General features: G+C 21.9%; 3 protein-coding genes across 3 annotated transcripts; all 3 read right to left on the bottom strand.

Annotated features, from left to right (window-relative positions):
• Positions 1 to 801: 801 nt before the first annotated feature.
• Positions 802 to 2,650, bottom strand: PCHAS_0711400 (beta-catenin-like protein 1, putative; the record flags this gene model as incomplete). The annotated part of the gene is made up of 3 exons (XM_016797649.1): positions 802 to 902; positions 1,002 to 2,409; positions 2,591 to 2,650. 3 exons carry the CDS (start codon positions 2,648 to 2,650, stop codon positions 802 to 804), a joined length of 1,569 nt encoding a protein of 522 aa, XP_016653581.1.
• A 1,095-nt stretch (positions 2,651 to 3,745) lies between these two features.
• Positions 3,746 to 9,351, bottom strand: PCHAS_0711300 (conserved Plasmodium protein, unknown function; the record flags this gene model as incomplete). The annotated part of the gene is made up of 4 exons (XM_016797646.1): positions 3,746 to 8,707; positions 8,875 to 8,953; positions 9,083 to 9,122; positions 9,267 to 9,351. 4 exons carry the CDS (start codon positions 9,349 to 9,351, stop codon positions 3,746 to 3,748), a joined length of 5,166 nt encoding a protein of 1,721 aa, XP_016653580.1.
• Positions 9,352 to 10,445: 1,094 nt separating this feature from the next.
• PCHAS_0711200 (WD repeat-containing protein, putative) lies at positions 10,446 to 16,103 on the bottom strand (the record flags this gene model as incomplete). The annotated part of the gene is made up of 7 exons (XM_016797645.1): positions 10,446 to 10,465; positions 10,562 to 10,726; positions 10,855 to 11,154; positions 11,354 to 11,482; positions 11,613 to 12,354; positions 12,499 to 12,730; positions 12,859 to 16,103. 7 exons carry the CDS (start codon positions 16,101 to 16,103, stop codon positions 10,446 to 10,448), a joined length of 4,833 nt encoding a protein of 1,610 aa, XP_016653579.1.
• Positions 16,104 to 19,437: the final 3,334 nt, after the last annotated feature.

The following is a 19,437-nucleotide window of genomic DNA, read 5'->3' as shown; positions in this document are numbered from 1 at the left end:
ATATTTTTTCTATTAATTTTTTCCCTTTTTTTTATCATTATTTAAGACGAAAAAATGAAAATCTAAATTATGGGACCAATTTTCATATTAATTTTTTTTAATATATACGTTTTATTATATATTTCTTTCATTCATTGTACTACATAAAGACAAATATATGTATATATACAACTTTCCTCGGTGTATTTATTTTTATATATTTTTTTTAAGGTATTATTATTTTTCATAATATAATATATTGTTTGTGATATCATTATAATAATAGTTTTATAGTATTCACAATTTATGTGGTTATATATGTAAGGAATTATTCATACATATATTAATGTACGGTAGTACATATACATGCACACTTACATGCAATATATGAGTATACTACTTTGTTGGAACACGAATATATATAGTTATATTTCGAAAGCATGTTGTTATTGTGGTGTGATATCATGCAATAAATATTAATTATATGACAATTTTATCATACAACTATTTTATTAATAACTATATTGTATTTTATAACTTAATTTAATTGTCAATATATAATAAAATTTTTATATTCCCACTAAAAATAGTTTTTATAAATAAAAATAATTATATAAATGCAACATGTGTATGTACACATGTGGAAGTGCATAAATAATTTGCATTTATAATAAATTAAAATGTCTATATGGGCTTATTCAATATATAATAAATGGAATGTTTAATTTTCAGGAAATTTATAAAAATGCTAAAAAGGTTCAAAATACCCATATTTACTAAAAAAAAAAATACAAACTATGTAGCATTAATAACATAGCTATTTTATGTAAACAAATTTGACTCCTTTGATGAGGTTAGGAAAAATGTCAGCATTTTTTTTAATTTTTCATTTAATTCATCATCATCTATACATTCTTGAAAATCTGAAAAATAGTAAATAAATCATAAAATATATTTATTAATAAGATAAGAACATAAAATAAATGTATACTCAAAGGAATATTGAAACTTAACAAGCTTACCTAATATATTTTCGTAAATGGATTGAATGTCTATGTTTCGTGTGTACAAATGGATAAATATATTATTAGAAATATATGAATTGTTCATAAAAAAAAGCGTTATTAATATTACATCGGTTAACTGATATGTGAGATATCCTTTATCACACAATTCTATATATTCAAGATTTTTCTTGGAATCATCATCAATTTGTATGTTCAATTTTTGTAGGTTTTTGCTTATTAGCAATTTATCTGATTCTTTCTTTTTTTCATTGATAATTATATCAGAATATTTTTGTCTGATTTCTAATAGTCGAATAATTTTTTCGCATTTCTTTTCTCCAAATTTATTTAGAACTCTTCCAAGGGATGTACCAGTACAATATATGCATAAGTTGGAAATTATTGTAATTATATTTTCTTCAAACTCTAGTGTATTAGTTTTACTCTTGTTCAATGTTCTTAACATAAATAAACAGAATAAATATTTTAGACCACTTAATTCTACGAATTTATTACATATATCTTTGCTGGTAAGTACAATTGCAAAAATTTTTAAAGAAGGGAAACATAAAAATTTCCTTTCACTAAGTAATTTCAACATTAATTCTAAGCCATCAGTGCTTTCAAATACTTTTTTATTTTCGTTTAATAATAATAAATTTCCTAAGGCTTGAAAACAATTAAGTAATATTTCTTTTTTATTAATATTAGGGGGATCTTTATCCTTAAACTTTGAAATATATTTTAAAATAAAATTAAAAATGGAAATAGTATAATAAAAATCATCGTAGACATTTTGAGCAAATTGATTAATTCTTAAAATAAGTAAAACTAATATTTCACTTGCATATAATGAATTTTGATCATCACTTTTTATTTCATTATTAATTCGTTTTAATAAAAAAAATAATAATTTAGAATTTGTTAATAGATCATTTTGTAGATTATTTTCAAGTTCAAAAATGTTTTCAAAAATATTCAAAATCGATGAAATACCATTGTAGTATTCATCACTTTCCTCTTCATTAATTTTATCTAAAGTATTTATAATAAAATGGCTTAGTTTGTTTTTGGTTAAGTAATCTATTAACATTGAATTTACACTTTTATCTAATTCGTATATATTCGAAGGATTTGTTATTTCTTTAATTATATCAATAACTTCAATAACTATATCATTATTAGGATGGTTTAATAAATTAATTATGTCACCAAATATATCACTTTCAACCATGCTTTTATATAAATTTGTGCATACACTTAAATTTTTTATATTAACTAATATTTCATCTAAATCAACTTCACTAGCTACCCATTTTTCTGGTTTATCTGGGTGTTCAATTCTGTCTCGTTCATTATTATTTTTTTTTTTTTTTAAAACCGTAGCTAGCTTTTTTATACTGTCTTCGTCTACGCATTCGACCTATACATAAAAAAGAATACGAAGATAATAGCAAATAATAATTTTAATAAAAATACAGACCTTATAAAATTTGCATATGCATAGTTATATATAGCATATTAATAGTAAATAGTATACAACGTAAAGAAATTAACACATTTAGATTGTTAAAACATGCATAATATGCATATATTCGCCTTACATTTTCAGCTTGCTTAAGAATTTCATCAATATCAATCTCATCGTCATCGCTAAGATCCATATCAGCAAATGGGATTCAAATATTACGTATGAAATACGAGAAATGGATGGATACAAAGATGTACTATATATTTTATAAGCTAGTAATGCTAATAATAATAACTCTTTATAATATAATATGATTATAGTTATATTGGTAAAAGGAAAAATATAGCCACCTTTTTTTACCCTTTTATATTGTTTTTAAATTGTATGAAACTACAATAAAAAGAGAACATGAACAAACATATAATATAATTATATGTATATATTTGTTATTATGTATTTAAAAATAATAAAATAGTATATTATGATTATATACAAAACAAAAATATTATAAATTAAATGATTAATCCATGTTAATTTATAATTTAAAAAAGTGCTACACTGTATTAAATCCTGTAGCATATCATTTTATATATTTAACAAAATGGAAAGATAAAATTTAAGTTTTCTTATATATAAAATTGAAAAGAATAATACAATTGAAAAAATAAATATACAATAACTTTTATGTGCTTTTTTTATTTTTCTTTAATTTGTTCTAAAAAGAGAACGATTTAATATACAATTTTAGAAACATTAATATTCCAGTTCCCGAAACAGAATTTGCAATGTCGTATAATACATATGCATATTTGACTATGGTTTCGAAAATTATAAATAAATTTTAACAATATTGTTAAAAAAGGGAGAAAATAAAAGTATTTTGTAAATAATTTTAATACTTAATGAGGATGAGTTAAAAGACTAGGAAATTTATAATCATAGGAGCCAACAATATAGTTAGTAAAAATTATATATATAAAGAAAAGAATGAAAAATATTATTGAAATTTTTCAAGTTAACCAAAAAAACGATCAATTAAAAAAGCATACTGAATTAAAAGTTAATAACGAAAAAACCACAAAACAACAAATTCGGTTGAGACCAATTTAAGGAACCTTCCGAATAAAAGTAAAAGTACATATAATGATAATGCAGTTTTGTATACTATATAGATGCATATGTAAGAATTATGTATAAATATTATAACAAACGGAAGAATAAAAAAAAACAAAATAGGAAATGAAAACGAATGATTGCAACGGAAAATTGCAAGTAAAAATAGTATTGTCTACATAATTTGGTTAAACAAATTAAGTGCAAATTGAATCAAACTATTTGAAATAGAAATCAAATGGAATTTGGCAAAATCATTCGGAATATTATGGTTTCTATGAGAAAATTCGCAAAAAATTAACAAAGGTACCATTCTATTTTCATCAACGGGATATGCACTGTGTAAAACAGTATATGAATCAAAATGAAAAATACTAAAGGATTTATATAATTTGATGGTATTAATAAAATGATTAAAGGCTTCTCGATTCATCATATGATAGCAATAAGATTTGTAATGGCATTTAATTTTCTCTGAATTTTTATTTATAAACATGTTTAGACATTCGCTATTTGGTTTAAGCATAAACATGTGAGGAAGTGGTAAGGATATTTTTAATTTAATTGATGTGTTGTCATTATTTAAACATTTCAGATTTAAAACTAATGGTAAAGTATTTAGTATTTTTTTTTTAAATCCAAGAGTATATAATAAGCATACTTCATTTTTTTTTAAGTTAATATAATCATTTTCTCCTACTGTTTCATTGGATTTTTGTTTCAAATTCTTTCTTATAATTTTAATATTATCCATTTTATTTCCATCAAAGTCTGCATTAACATATATAATATTATATAAAATAGATTTTATATAAATATTCATATATATGTTATCTTTTTTTTTGTCGTCTAATTTGATAATATTATCAGTATCATTAAGGTTCTCATTGTTGCTATTGGTCATTTTACTATCCTCAGTAGAATTATTATTGTGATAATATAATTTCACATAAACTTTAACAATTGAATTTTGAAAAATTAATCCCTTTGTGTTTTTTATATAATATGCTTTCAAATATTTTCTATGATTATTTAATTCTTCTTCTGTTACAAAATTTGATTTTAATTGATTGTTGTGGAAAATATTTGAATATGATATATTTTCTGGTTCATTTTCATTACATTTGCCTATTAGTTTTGTCATTGTTCTAAAATAGCTTTTTTTATTTAAATTCATTAAATAGTTAATTTTGTCATCATCATTATCATTTGATAAAATATCTTTTTTCATATTATTAGAAGCTTTTACAAAATAGTTGAATTTTTGTTCAAAATCATTAAAATCGTTTATATGCTCATCTGATTCATTTTTAACACCATTATTATATGGACTTTTCGATTTACTTTTTTTTGTTTTTTTAACTAAATCCTTATTATGTTCTTCCTTTATGTCATCACTATATTCTTCAAATTCGACTTCCTTCATAGAAAAGAAGCTTTCTTTATTTTTTTTATTTCTTTTATTTTTATCATCATTGTCTAAATAACTATCACTAAACATATCTTGTTTGTCTTTACCTTTTGTGCTTTGGGTTTCATATGCATTGTTTATCATTTTCTTTTTTCTTTTATCTATATTCTCTTCATCATTATTATATTCATTTTTTTTATATTTATTTGAACTTTTTTTTTTCGTTTTTAAATTTGCTTCTCCTTCATCTTGGTTATTTTCAGAAAAATTGTGTTCTTCGAAAAAATCCATTCTTTTATCATTATGCATATGAATATTCATGTTAATATCATCATGGTTTATTTCTTTAAATGCATAATCCATTGCTTTATCAAATGGTGTATCATCTTTTTCTTTTGAATGTTTATCTTTATGTTTTTCATTTTTTTTGTTTTTTTTTGATTTATCCTTATCTTTCTTTTCATTAGCATGTTTTATATATGAAAATGTATTATTTGAATCGCTAGCTGTCTCATTTCTCATCGTATTAAATCCATATTCATCAGAAGACTCATTATTTTCAAGTTTCGATTTGTTAATTTTGTTCAAATACTTATTATTAATTGCTTTTTCTAATTCTTCATCAGAGCTATTATAATTATTTTTTATTTTTTTTTCTTTTTTCTTATTTTTTTCGGATCCTTTCTGCATAACATTTACATCATTTGTGATACAATTAAATTGGTATTCATCATTATCATATGAGTTATCGCTAATATTTATATTATTGTATATTCCTTTTTTGTTTTTTCCATGTTTTTCTTTTGTTTTATTAAGATCTGTTGTAGATACAAACTTCTTATATTCAGTCATTAAGCATTCATCCATTAAAAATTCGTCATCTTCAGATTGTAATGGATTTTTTTTCTTTAATTTATTATTTTCAATACTTAATTTTACTTCCTCATCATTGTCATAACATTCCAAAGCAGCTTTTTCATCACTACTATTGTTGGTCACATTGTTAGTAATACAAATTTGATTTTCATTTTTATTATTCATATCATTCTTGATGCTTAAAATTTTTTTTTTTTCTTCATTATTGCAGAACTGTAGTATTTCCCCCAATAATTTTTGTTTTGTCTTTCCTCCCTTTTTGTTTTCTATATAATCTTCTATAGCCATATTATTTATATTTGATCGATTTTTTATAAAATTGTAATTATCTGTTACATCTTGCATGAAGGTATCATAATAATCTACTGCTGTATTTTCTATATCCCAATTCATTTTTTTTAGTTTCATTATATTTAAGAAATTTTCTGCATTAGTTAAATTTTTTTTATGCATATGTTTTAATAAAAATGATAAATAAAACAATAGTTTTTCGTTTTTCAGTTGTGCATTTTGCAATTGATATAATAGGCTACTAACTTTAGTATTTAGGTTATTATTTATTTGGTTAGAATCTTTTAATTTCAATGTATTTTCATTAAATAAATTATTAAGTTTATATATTTTTTCTGATAAATAATTATTTTTTTTTTTATTATCTTGAATAATTTTTTCTGCTTCATGAATTCTTTCATTTTCTTTTTCTAATTTTTCTATTTTACTGTTTTTTTTTTTTACTATTTTTTCAATTACATCTATTATTTCTTTATTAGATTCTATTATATTTTTTAATTTATCATTAGCATCTACATAGCTTTCATTATATATTTCCAAAAGCATTACAGCTTTATCAAGTTGTTCAATTTTTTTCTCATTTTCTACATTTCTAGATTCATAAAATATTTTTTCTTTATTGCTTAATTTATATAATTGTTTATATAAATTTAAACTATTATATTTCATTAGTTCTGCTTCATGATCAAAGTCTTTATTTTTTAAAAAAATATTCATTATTACATATGGATTATTAGTTGAAAATACTTGATCATTTTGTTCGTTTTCTTCTTTATTATTATTATCTGTTTTGTTTTTATTTTCATCTGTTCCTTTCATTATTTTATTTCGAATATTTTCAATATTATCTAAGTTAACTAAATTGTTTATGTTGCTATAATTATCACTTATGTTATCACTATTTGTTTTGTTATTATTTATATTTTTTGCATCATTATATTCATTAGAAACGTTCAAAGAGTTGTGTGCGCTATTCATATTATTTTCGGGCCCATTAGAATAGGCGAAATTTGGAGGTACAAAATTGTGAGTATTCATATTAGGGTTAGAAAAACTTGGTTTGACAAAACCAGGACTCATAGGCATGTTTTGTTTAATATTACGGGGCATAATATTAGGGTTAATAAAATTTGAGTTTGGCATATTTGGCTGGATAAAATTTGGATTTAAAGTTTGATTGAGAAAATTGGGTTCAGACATGAACATATTGGGACCATGTCTGGGATCAAAATTAGGGGGAAAAGCAAAGTTGCTAAAATTGCTTTTTCTATATTTTGGATTGTTATAATTAAATTTGTTCATATTGCGGTTTAAGTAATTTCGACTTGCAAAGTTAAAATTATTCATGTTATTATTTATATGTTTGTTATTAAAATTGAAATTAGTAAAATTTGGATTGTTATTATTATTAATGTTCATATTATTATTCGAATTATTAAATTTGTTATCATTATTTATATTATTATTTGGGGGAGGATATATATTAATGGTTGGGCCTATCAATTTAAAATCATTAGGCTCTTTTTGATTCATATTATCTTTTGAAGCATTTATACTCGAAGCTAAATCATTTGCTTCTATACATACAGTTTTGCTATTTTTTAATTCATTTTCAGGATTGAAATTTTCTGTAATTTTTGTTAATAAATATGCTGCTGGAACTAAGTATTTCGTTTTTTTCAAAATGTCTTTATTTAAATTTATTAAGCATTTATAATATGCTTTATTTGTGGTATTATCTATTACATCAATAATTAAAAATAGTTTTTTACAATGTGGGACATTATATTCAAAAAATTCTGATAAATTTATAGAGCAATTTTCTATATTTGAACCTTTACTTTTTTTTCTAATATTAATTTTTTTGTCTGCTGATTTTAGGGTTAAATAAATACTTACACTTTTTAAATCTACCGACACATTTATAATATCATAAATATGAATAACTATAACTATTGGATTTTTTGAAGATGTCTTATCTAATTTATTTGATTCATCAAAACTGTTTAAAGAATTTAAATCATTATTATTTAAAAGATCTTCATCATCATTGTTATTAGAATCGGATTTTTTTGATTTTGAATAATTTTTTTTTTTTTTTTTTTTTTTATCTTTTTCATTAAATTCCATTAAATAATCATCAATATTATCATAATTATTAATTCCATTTATGCCATTCAAATTTTTTAAATATTTATTTAAAGAATCTGGTGAATCTGATTTTATAAAATGATTATCATCTATATTTACCTCTTTATTACTATTATCATCACTTCTATCATTTTTTTTTTTTCGTTTTTTTTCTTTTTTCTTTTTTTTGTATTCATTTCCTTTTCTTCTACTTTTACTTTCACTTCGACTTTTATTTAAATACCCTTTATCATCATCTATACCTTTATACAATTTTTCTCTTGTCCCACTTTTTTTCTTTTTAAAATTTCTTGTATCATAACTTGTGTTTCTCATTTCATTTGCTTCTGAATATCCACCTTTTCTTTCTTTTGGATTTTTTTCATAATCCTCAAAAGTATGAAGTGATTGATTTATTTGCGTTGATGCCTATGAATTTTGAAAAAAAAAAATGCACATGTAAGGTGGATATAGACAAAATAAGTATATAGATGAATCGATCAATAAATAGAAATACTTATGCTTATAAAAGACACGAAAATAAAATGCAAAACATACTAATATGCAAATCTACAAAATTTAATATTATGATTTACCTCAACTAGTTTCTCGAATAAGCCTAAATTTCCCTTTTCTAATGCCTCCAATGTCATTTTTTCTAATTTACTTAAATTTCTAAAAAGAAGTTAAAATAGAATAATAATAAATATGTCTAGCTTATCTTTTTTTTGATATAGGATATTATATTTATAAAAAAATGTAATTTATAATAATATGAATCTTGATTTGTTTCAAATTTCTTACCTTTTACATTCTGAATATATTTCTCGCATCACTTCAATATCTGCATGTAGAAATGTAAAGAAACAAAACAAATCATTTAATGTGTGTTTTCCATAAACATATTGTAAATATTCATTAAACATACGCATGAAAAAACAATATTATGAGTTAACTAATAATGCAAAAATAGTATGATGTAATTTACCTGTTGAATTGCATTGTACGCATGCTTCTAGCTGTCGAGCGAGCTCTTTAAAGTTATAAATACTTTGATTAACATTATTCAACATTTTTAATAATTTTAATATTAAATAATCTCAAAAAATGTATAAATATAATACTTTTTTGTTTTTTTTATTTCCCGCATCATATAATTACTAATCTATAAACATTTTAAATATATATATATTCTTTCAATGGTAATAATTATATATATATATATATTATAAAGGAATAATATATTATCCTTTTTTCAAATTATATCTACAAAAATTTGCAGAAAAATAATTACTTTTTGTATATATAAAATTTATAATAATCTAAAAAAAATAAAAAAATGATTAAATAACTTATAATAATCCCAGTGGAAATTTAAAGAATAAAAAATTAATAATTGAAAAAAAAATGCGCTATTAAAAATAATATTTACAACTATATAAATTTAATATAAATATATAATAGGAAAAAGAACAATGATTGGGATTTTTATTAGACCTATTTTATTTTTTATTTTACTTATATCAATTTAAAATATTTTGTTTATACAGAAAATCTTATATTTTTTATTATGAATATTTTTTAAATATTTATTTTTTTTTATTTTTTCCATTTTTTCATTAAGATATAACATTCATTTGTACTATAAATAGATGTAATATAATAGTATTTAATTATTGTTAAAATATTATTTTCTACACCGTTTTTAATATTAAAAAAATTTTAAAAAATAAAGAAATAATTTTGTACATAGTTATAAATATAATATAAATCATGGAAATTTATTCTATGTTGTTTTTTTTTTAACTTTTAAATGTAATATTAATCAAATACATTAAAATAGTGTTTATTTATATACCATATAGGAATATGGATAATACATGAAAAAAAATGGGTTGTGAAATGCGAATATATCAAAAAATACAAATGATTTTTATAAAAGTGGATGTAGAAAAAATGTAAATTTAAAAAAGAAAATTCGGAAGTAGATATAAAAATATATATATGCACATAAATTTTCTAAACACCCCAATTATAAAATTAGTGGAATTTATCTTAATATAAATGTGCTACAAAAAAAAATTATTTAACAATATATTGGTCTAAAAAAACATTGAAACAAAAAATGGAGGAAATTGAGAAAATAATTGAACTGATTATCTTGCTATCATATTAAGGTATTAATTCCTAAAGAGAAAAAGGTGTGTGTAAATGCATTATGTATATAAGTGCATATATTTTGATTAATAAAATATTTATTTCGTAAAGAAACATGTTATTTACCGAATAAAAGAAGAACATTTTCTGGTGTAAACTTCGCAGATATTAAATTCGAATAATTAACACCATATGATTTCGACAATCGGACATATGGACTATTATTTTTATTGTCTTTTCCTGATTTAATTCGTTTTTTCTCTGCGAGGGGATTCTTTAATTCTTTCGATGCTAAAAAGGCATGAAAATAAAAGCATATATGTAAAAAACATGTGGTGGTAATTAATATATATCTGTAATCTATGGGAATAAAGAATTTTATGTGTTTGTTTTTTTATGTAATTTTCTCATATTCTAACCTTTCGAACAATTATAAAAATCTATGTGACTATCACAAGACATGGAAACTAAAAGATTGTTGTCATAACTAAAATCGATACTTAATATTTTATCTTCATACTCGTCAATATTTTTATGCATTAATAATTTTTCACTTTCATTCGGCAAAGGATAAAAACCTAAATGATTCTCTTCGGATTTTGAACTACTATAATAATCCCCCATACTATATCCCTTGGTATTAATAAACTGCTTTGGTTCGACATCAATAAATTTATCAGCTACAAGGTCTATAACATTTATGTTATTTGTGTATCCTCCTATAATATGATTAAAAATAAAAAAAATATATATTCATATATGTGCACAAAACTCGAAATAATATGCATTACATTATGTCAATTCTAAAATATATAGCAAATATGCAAATATAAATAAACATGCATCATTTATCCCTTTATATATATATTAGAAAGTTATAAGCAAATCGCCAAGCTGATAAAATCAATGAAATAATACCTCCAAAAGAAAGAAGTCTTCCATTTTTTGAAAAACTCAAAGAAGTCACTCCATGACTACTTGGGTAATTATTCTTAAATCTTTTTATAAAGGAGTTCATTCTAACGTCGTACAAATGAACATAATTATCTGGATATAAAGAAGAGAAAAATGTATAAATTTATATTTGACTAATCATAAAATAGCTATTATAAAATAGCTATTATAAAATAGCTATTTTTATTTCATATATGCAAAGTAAAGCTGAAAAGATGTATACCATAATATCCACTTGCAACGATCGTATTATTGTAGTGATATTTGCATATGTTTGATGTACAATTATATTTATATGTTACAAGAGGGTATGTTTTATTAGTTGAATAAATTCTTAGATTTCCATCATCCTCACTTGTACAAAAAAAATAACCTAAAAAAGCTGTATCTATAGACCATATAGGTGTATGTCCACCTGAATATTTAACATAATTTCTATTACTTATTGTACTATATAAATATATATCACCATTTAAATTTCCTGATAATAAAATTTTATTTGTTTCTCCAAAAGATAAACTAGATACATTATGCATATTTCCATATAATTTAGCTATTCCATTTTCATCTTGATCATCTAAATATATAGAATCTGGTTTATTTTCTTCTATATTACTATAATTTTTTATTTCGTCTACATTTTCGTTATTATCAATTTCCATATCTTTTTGTTTTTCTTTTATTTTATTCATTTGCGATTTTTTGATATTCCATAGTTTTATTATATTATTTGAATGAGCAGTAGCAACTAATGATCCATCAAATGATGAAATTTCTGCACAAGTCATATCGGTACAATTGTTCAAGCAGTAATATAACATACTTGGCATCCTATTTTTTGTAACTTTTAATCGATTATCTGCCTGCATTTTTATTATATACTTATAGTAATAATAAGCATCACTATTTTCATTTGGAACATAGCAATTTTCTTCTTTATCCTTTGTAGATTTTATGTTATCATCCTGAAATTTTTAAAGAAATATGTAAATATATCGATAAAAATGGAATATATAGAAATAGTAATATATAATTTTTTATCATAAAATTATATCAAACATAAACATGATCATGAAGTAATATATGGATGTTTTTATTTTCTTCCCTACATTTTGAGTTTCTGATACGTCTTTAATAAAATAAATAGAAGGTAAATTCCATTGAACTGGGTAGTTTAAATTTCCATTATATAAAAAATTCATAGAAATAAATTCATGAAAAAAATTAAAATTTTTATTTGCATCATCTATTTCTATTATTTTTATTTTAGTCATAATTAAATTATATAATGGAATACTCCCATAGACACTTAAATAATGCATGAGAGATGCTTTCCCCAATCTAAGAAAAAAAGTTTATGCATATATGTCAATGAAGGTGATAATACAGATATGCACATCAAATCGTGCGAAGTATAACTGATAAAATATGGATTTTTTTAATGAGGATAATTGAAAAGAGGGTATTACTTGTTCATGTAAGCGATGTGCTTGGCATTCTTTTCTTTAAAACGAAGAAGAGAAATTTCAAAAATTTGATTCAAACTAACACAATTGGATAGAAATTTAATTACGGGATGGTAGGCTTCGAAGTTCTTTAAATATTTATTTTTAAAATCTATTAGCATGGAAAATCTATTTGCTAATATTAATATATATAATTCTAATAATAAACAAAATGCAATATTATATAATTGCGACTTAATTTGATATAAATTATTTTCAGACCAATTTAAAAATTCATCAAATAAATTTATTAATTTTAATAAGTCTATATTTTCCATTTTAATTGGTTCTTCTGGTGTTTCCATGGGAGTAGAACATATATTTACATTAATGTTTCTGTTAATATTATTTATTTTATCTTTTAATATATTAAGAATATTCTTATCTAAGTTTAATTTATTTAACATAGTATCTAGAGGCATATTTTTATACAACTCTAGTTCAAGAGTATTGCTATTCATTTTTCGAATATTGGACAATTTGCCATTATTATTCATATTATTTTCATTTTGTGTTTGTGTATTATCATCATTGTTATTATTATTTGCATTTTCACCCATAACATTCCCAAACAATCGAGACAATACCATTAACTTTTTATCTTCATCGTTTTGACCATTTGGAAACATATTTGCATTTTCATATGAATCATCACTTTTTTTTTTTTGAAATTTGAAATTTATTTTATTAAAGATATCATTATTATTTAACATATTTTGATCTCCTTCCAAAAATGCATTTTTTAAATTATTCATATTTTCATAATTTTCAAACATATTTTGTTTTCTAATATATTCATAATTTTCTTTTTTCATGCTTTCATTTAAATTGGAGTCTATATTTAATTCCTTTTCATCATTGCCTATACTTTGCCCTTGTATATAGTTTTTAGAAATATCATCAAATGAATTATTTTTTATATTTTGGCCAATTTCACCACTCTCATTATTTTCATTTAAAGTATGCATAAAACCATTATATTCCATGAGTTGATTTATTGTATTTTTGTCATCTAAATTTTTATCACGGTTCAATCCATTTTTTTCGTTTTTTTCCATTTCATTTTTTTTTTCTCTTTTTTTTTTTCGTTTTTTCTCTTCAAATTCATTTCCTGTTCCTTTTAGATTTTCTGTCCCATTATAGCCTTCGAAACTAGGTCTCTGATTATTGAACATATTATTGTTTTTTTCATTTGATCTAGGATCGTTATCGTTTGCCATACGATAATTGTTTATGCTAAGAATGTTTTTCATATCTCTAAAACCCTGCATATTAACCATTTGATTTATTCCATTTTCCATGGAACGATGCCCATTAAACATGAGCATATCATTCCCAACCATTTTTTCAAAAGATGCGTTATTCATTTTCTTGATCTCTTCATATATCATATTTTCATTCATATGACCATTTGAACCATTTTCATTATTATTATTGATGGTGTTAAATTTTTTATTTATTAATTCATTTTCCATTTTTTGTATTATATTTTTTGATGGATCTCCTCCTATAGTATTTGCATTAGTATTATATTTGTTTCCAGATATATATTTTCCTTTGCTGTTTTCTTTTATAAAATCATTATAATTATTTGGATCATTTGGATTTAATTTATCATAATTCATCTGTAATTTATATAAATCTGCATTTTCCATATTTTTTGGTACGTTGTTTCCCATAAAATTATTATTATTTCCATTTGCTTTTTGATTTTTTTCATTTAATTTTTGCATATTTGTTGTAGACAAATTTATAATGTCTTGGCCAACTTTATTTGCATTATTCATATTTTTTATTCCTCCAAAATTTTCTTTCCCTTTGTGTGCTTTAACATCAAACATGCCACTATTATGTTGTTTTGAAAAAGAATGGTCTGCATTGTTCATACTTTTTTCTACCATAATACCATTATTTCCATTGTTTCGATTAATGTTGTTTCCTAAGTTATATGGATCATATTTTGGCTCTTCGTTAAATGGTACATTAATATTTTTATTTATATTGTTGTAATTTGGATCTTTAAACTTGTTATTCATTTTATTATCTGCTACACCGTTTATATTAAAATTATGTGGATCATTCGAACTGAAATTAAAATTTTTATTTAAATTCATTGGATTCATTTGATTCATATTTAAGGGGTTATGCATTCCGCCATTTTCTATATTTTTCATATTCCTTTGAAGAATATTATTATTGGTATCATTATTATTTCCAATATTGGTCACTGGGTTTATATTATTATTAGAATTTATATTTATTGTGTTTTGCACACTATTGTTAATCATCCGGTTAATACTTCCTGTACTACTTTTTCTCGTATTGCTATTATTGATGTTTTGGATATTTCCCTGATTCATATTATTTAATTGTTTATTTTGTAAATAAATTTTGTCAGTTTCATTTTTATTTAATAAATACTTATCTCTATGTCCCACATTTTCAAGATATTCCTTTTCTCGAAATTGAGGAATATTATTTTGCTTTTCTTTAGCAGTACTATTTCTTTTATTATGTATATTTATAACATTATTGTCAACATTTTTCATGTCATTTACATAAAACATATTTCTGTTTGAATTATCAGGAGCACCATAATGGGCATTATTATTGTTATTCATCATATTTTTAAAGTTCACATTGTTAGTTATTTCAGAGCTGTTTACTCTAATTCTGTGTTTCATATCATTTGGAATATTAACGTTATTATTTGAATTGACATTTGTATTCATATTGTTCATGGGATAATTTGCATTCACCCTAATGTCATTTATGTTATTTGGTATGGGATTCATGGCATTTGCCATGTTTTTTATATTATCAGGGATGTTATTCAAATTGGAATGCATATTATTTATCCCACTTGGCATGCCATTTATAATATTTTGCACACCATGCTTTATATTATTATTCATAGCACCCATATTATTAATATGTCCATGGATTTTCCCAATCGGATTATGCATTTTATTAAGGTTGTTAATATTGCCAATATTATTATTTAGGCCATTTACCCCGTTAGGGAAGTTCTTCATATTATTAGGTCTATCATTCATATTGCTTGCCATATTATTTATTCCTGCAGGCATGTTTAAATTATTATTTATGATGCTTCTGGAGTTGTTATTAACATTATTATAATTTTCATTGTTATAGTTATTATTCATGTTATTGTTAATATTATTGGGTATGTTCATATTATTCTTCATATTAATTATTATAATCGATCAATATTGATAAATTTAAAAAAAAACAAAAATAAATATCCTTAATTTGTTCATTAAATTAGTCAATTTTAATTATGTTATTACTATTATAATTATTGTTACTACGACTATGTAATATAAATAATGCTTTAATATGATAAACCCATAAAAACTTTCACGTTTGATAAACTATTGATATTCATATTGTACTTCCTCCTTTATGTATATAATGGGTTTTTTAATGTATGAAATATTCCTTTTTCATTGTTATTTTTTTTTTATGTAAGAACTTTAAGATTAAAAATTTAAAGTACGTTATATGCACATGAAAACAAAAATATACATGAATCTATTATGTATGCTTGTGAAGCTTTAAAAAAAATAATGATAATGTGATTTCCCTTCGGGTATTGCAATTTCACTTTATTTTTAATTAATACTTAAATTTATCATTGTCAAATTAATACAATAATATATGTTTATATAATATATAAGTATTTAATACATTAATTTTATTAGCAATATATATGTATTAAAGCATGACATAAAAATATTTCTTTTTTATTTTGTTCCTAAAGTTTTTAATTTGAAATAAAACTGCAGCTTCACTAAAATACATTCATATCACTGGGGCATCTTATTATATTTTATTTATTTTAAATTTTATTTAATTCATCATCAATTTTTACTTTATACATTATGGAAAAATATTTGAATACCGCATTTATATGAATAATAGTATAATGCTAAAATTATTTATACACTTTTTAGCACACAATGAAACAAAAAATAAATTTTTCCAATTAAAAAAACAAAGTATATGGATATATGAGAAAAATAATATTCCAATGCATGCGTTGAAAAATATACACATAAGTCAATATGGATCTATTATGCATCCAATGTAAAATTGCCATATATATTAATGGAAACCAAGTTCATGCTTATGGTTTTACCTATTGTTATTGCAAATATTAACTAAATGGAAAAAAAGATAACAGCATTTTCATTCTTCATTAAATTAATAGCCAATACAATTTTTTAAATTGGAAAATATTTAAAAATATAAAGACGTGGTGATAAAATAAGAACATTTGAGATATTTTGATACAATAATTTAATCACGGTGTAACTTTTATGTTTTATATAATTTAATGATGATCATTTATAGTCTTATGTTGTATTTTCCTCGAAAACTATATATTCAAAAAGGTTAAGTAGATAAAAGTTAATAGTGATATTGTTAACAAATGTCTACATGCGCTTAATTACACTTATAATGACCAGGGGAAAATCTCTTATCATTTATTTTGCCTTTTTCAAAGGAAAACAAATACTGAAAAATATGCTAAGCTTGATGTTATAAAATTAACAAAATATAAAAAAAGCCCAGAAAAAATATTTTTAAATGCTTATAAAAATATAAAGAGATTTTTAATACATGTAGCATAACTTTAAAAATAATAAAATAATACTACAAGACAACATTGTTCAACACTTAAGCTTGTTGTTTGGTATAAAAGAGTATCTTCTATTTATATTTAACATATATATGCATTTGAAATTATGATAAATTTATTTTAGCAAAACACACACCTTATTTTTCACAAATTGTTCATTGTTAAATATAAAAGCAACCATAATTTTAAATACTTAATAAAACAATAAAATGTTTTTTAAATAAAATTATTAAATTGATTTTTTCTCCATATAATATAATATTATATTCCACAATTTGTTTTCTGAATAATATGTATGCTAACACATTGTATTGTTTCTATATGCATTTATATTTTAATAGCTAATATTATTTAAATAGCATTTTTTATTTTTTTGGAATTTACTTCCCTCTAATTCGAAAAAAACGCAATATAATTATATATTATAATAAAAAAACAAAATGATGTTGAAAAGGCATTACTTTTACATTATTTTAACATATTTAATTAATTTATAGTAACCTCAAGCTTGTATGTTGTTGTTCCTTAAATAAAAATAAAAAAAAAAAAATTATGAAAAAAAATCTAGCCATAAAATAATATATTTTTGAAATAATAAAAAAAATTTACGAAAAAAAAAAAAAAAAAAATGTCTAAGCAATGTATTATATATATACAACCAATCTTTATATGGTCCTAAAAAGAGTATGTATACAATGATTGATTGTTAAAGTAACATATATAACTGTGTAATTTATGAGTAAATAGCTATATTTTTTTTTTATTGTCATAAATTAAACAACATTTAAAGTTATAGTTCTATGGTTTTGGAAAATATGTATTTATGATGGAAAATAAACATACTAAGGATTATATATTAGTAAACTATGGTGTTATTAATAAAATTGTGTTGATAATTAATTCTTATTTAAGCATTTTAAATTTTATATAAATATATGTATGCGCACACGTATTTTACCGTTTTCAGCATAATGACACGCCGCTACTTTTTTTTTTTTTTACAATTGTATGAACAAATATATAGGTAGCTAAACTTTGAATTTTTTTAAAACTTATTATATGGCTTTTTTATTCACAAATTATAAATTTTTTATTTTTATTTTATTATTATTCTTTTTCTGAATGTATTTTTTTATTTTACTTAAATTTTTTATATAAAATAGATAAAGCTATTTGAAGGTGGCACATAACACATAATCGGCATAATAAATAATTTTTTTTTACTACATAATATTTACATATATATAATATTATGTTCATAATTTTACAAGCAAGCCTTTTTGTTCTTTTGATTTCTTTTACAAATATTAGCATGTGTAATGTATGGGTTTTATGTTTGTGATATGTAACATGTATGCATATATAGATTTGTATGAATACCTGTGTATATTATTGACTCTATACAATAGCATATATTTTTTAAGGGTTTAAATTGCCTTTTTCTACATAGTTTATAAAAAAAATATATGTTGACAATATAAATATAATAATGCTTATTATATATTTATGCATGTGAGGACGATTTTTTATTTTATTTATTTATTGTACTTCTATATAATACAACATTCTCTTATTATCAATTTTTTTCCTCTTATATATGCTTTATTTTTTTTTTCAATATTTCACATTCTGTATATTTGAAATATTTTACAAAATACCTATGATTTTTGTAAATGTGTTTTTTATGGTGAAAAAAAAATATATATAAGCATTGTTTTATTTATGTATTTTTATAATTTTTCCCCATTAACTTTTTCATATATTTTTATTATAATACTACATATAATAGTTTTATATTTTTAAATAAGGGTTTAAGATTTCATGGTAGATATGTTTTAATTTATAATATCAGCTAGAAACATAATACATATTCCCCC

The sequence above is a fragment of the Plasmodium chabaudi genome (genome assembly GCF_900002335.3).
Source record: "Plasmodium chabaudi chabaudi strain AS genome assembly, chromosome: 7".
Classification (NCBI taxonomy): Eukaryota; Apicomplexa; class Aconoidasida; order Haemosporida; family Plasmodiidae; genus Plasmodium; species Plasmodium chabaudi.
The sequence above is the reverse complement of the archived record's forward strand: the minus strand, read 5'-3'. Positions and strand labels throughout refer to the sequence as shown.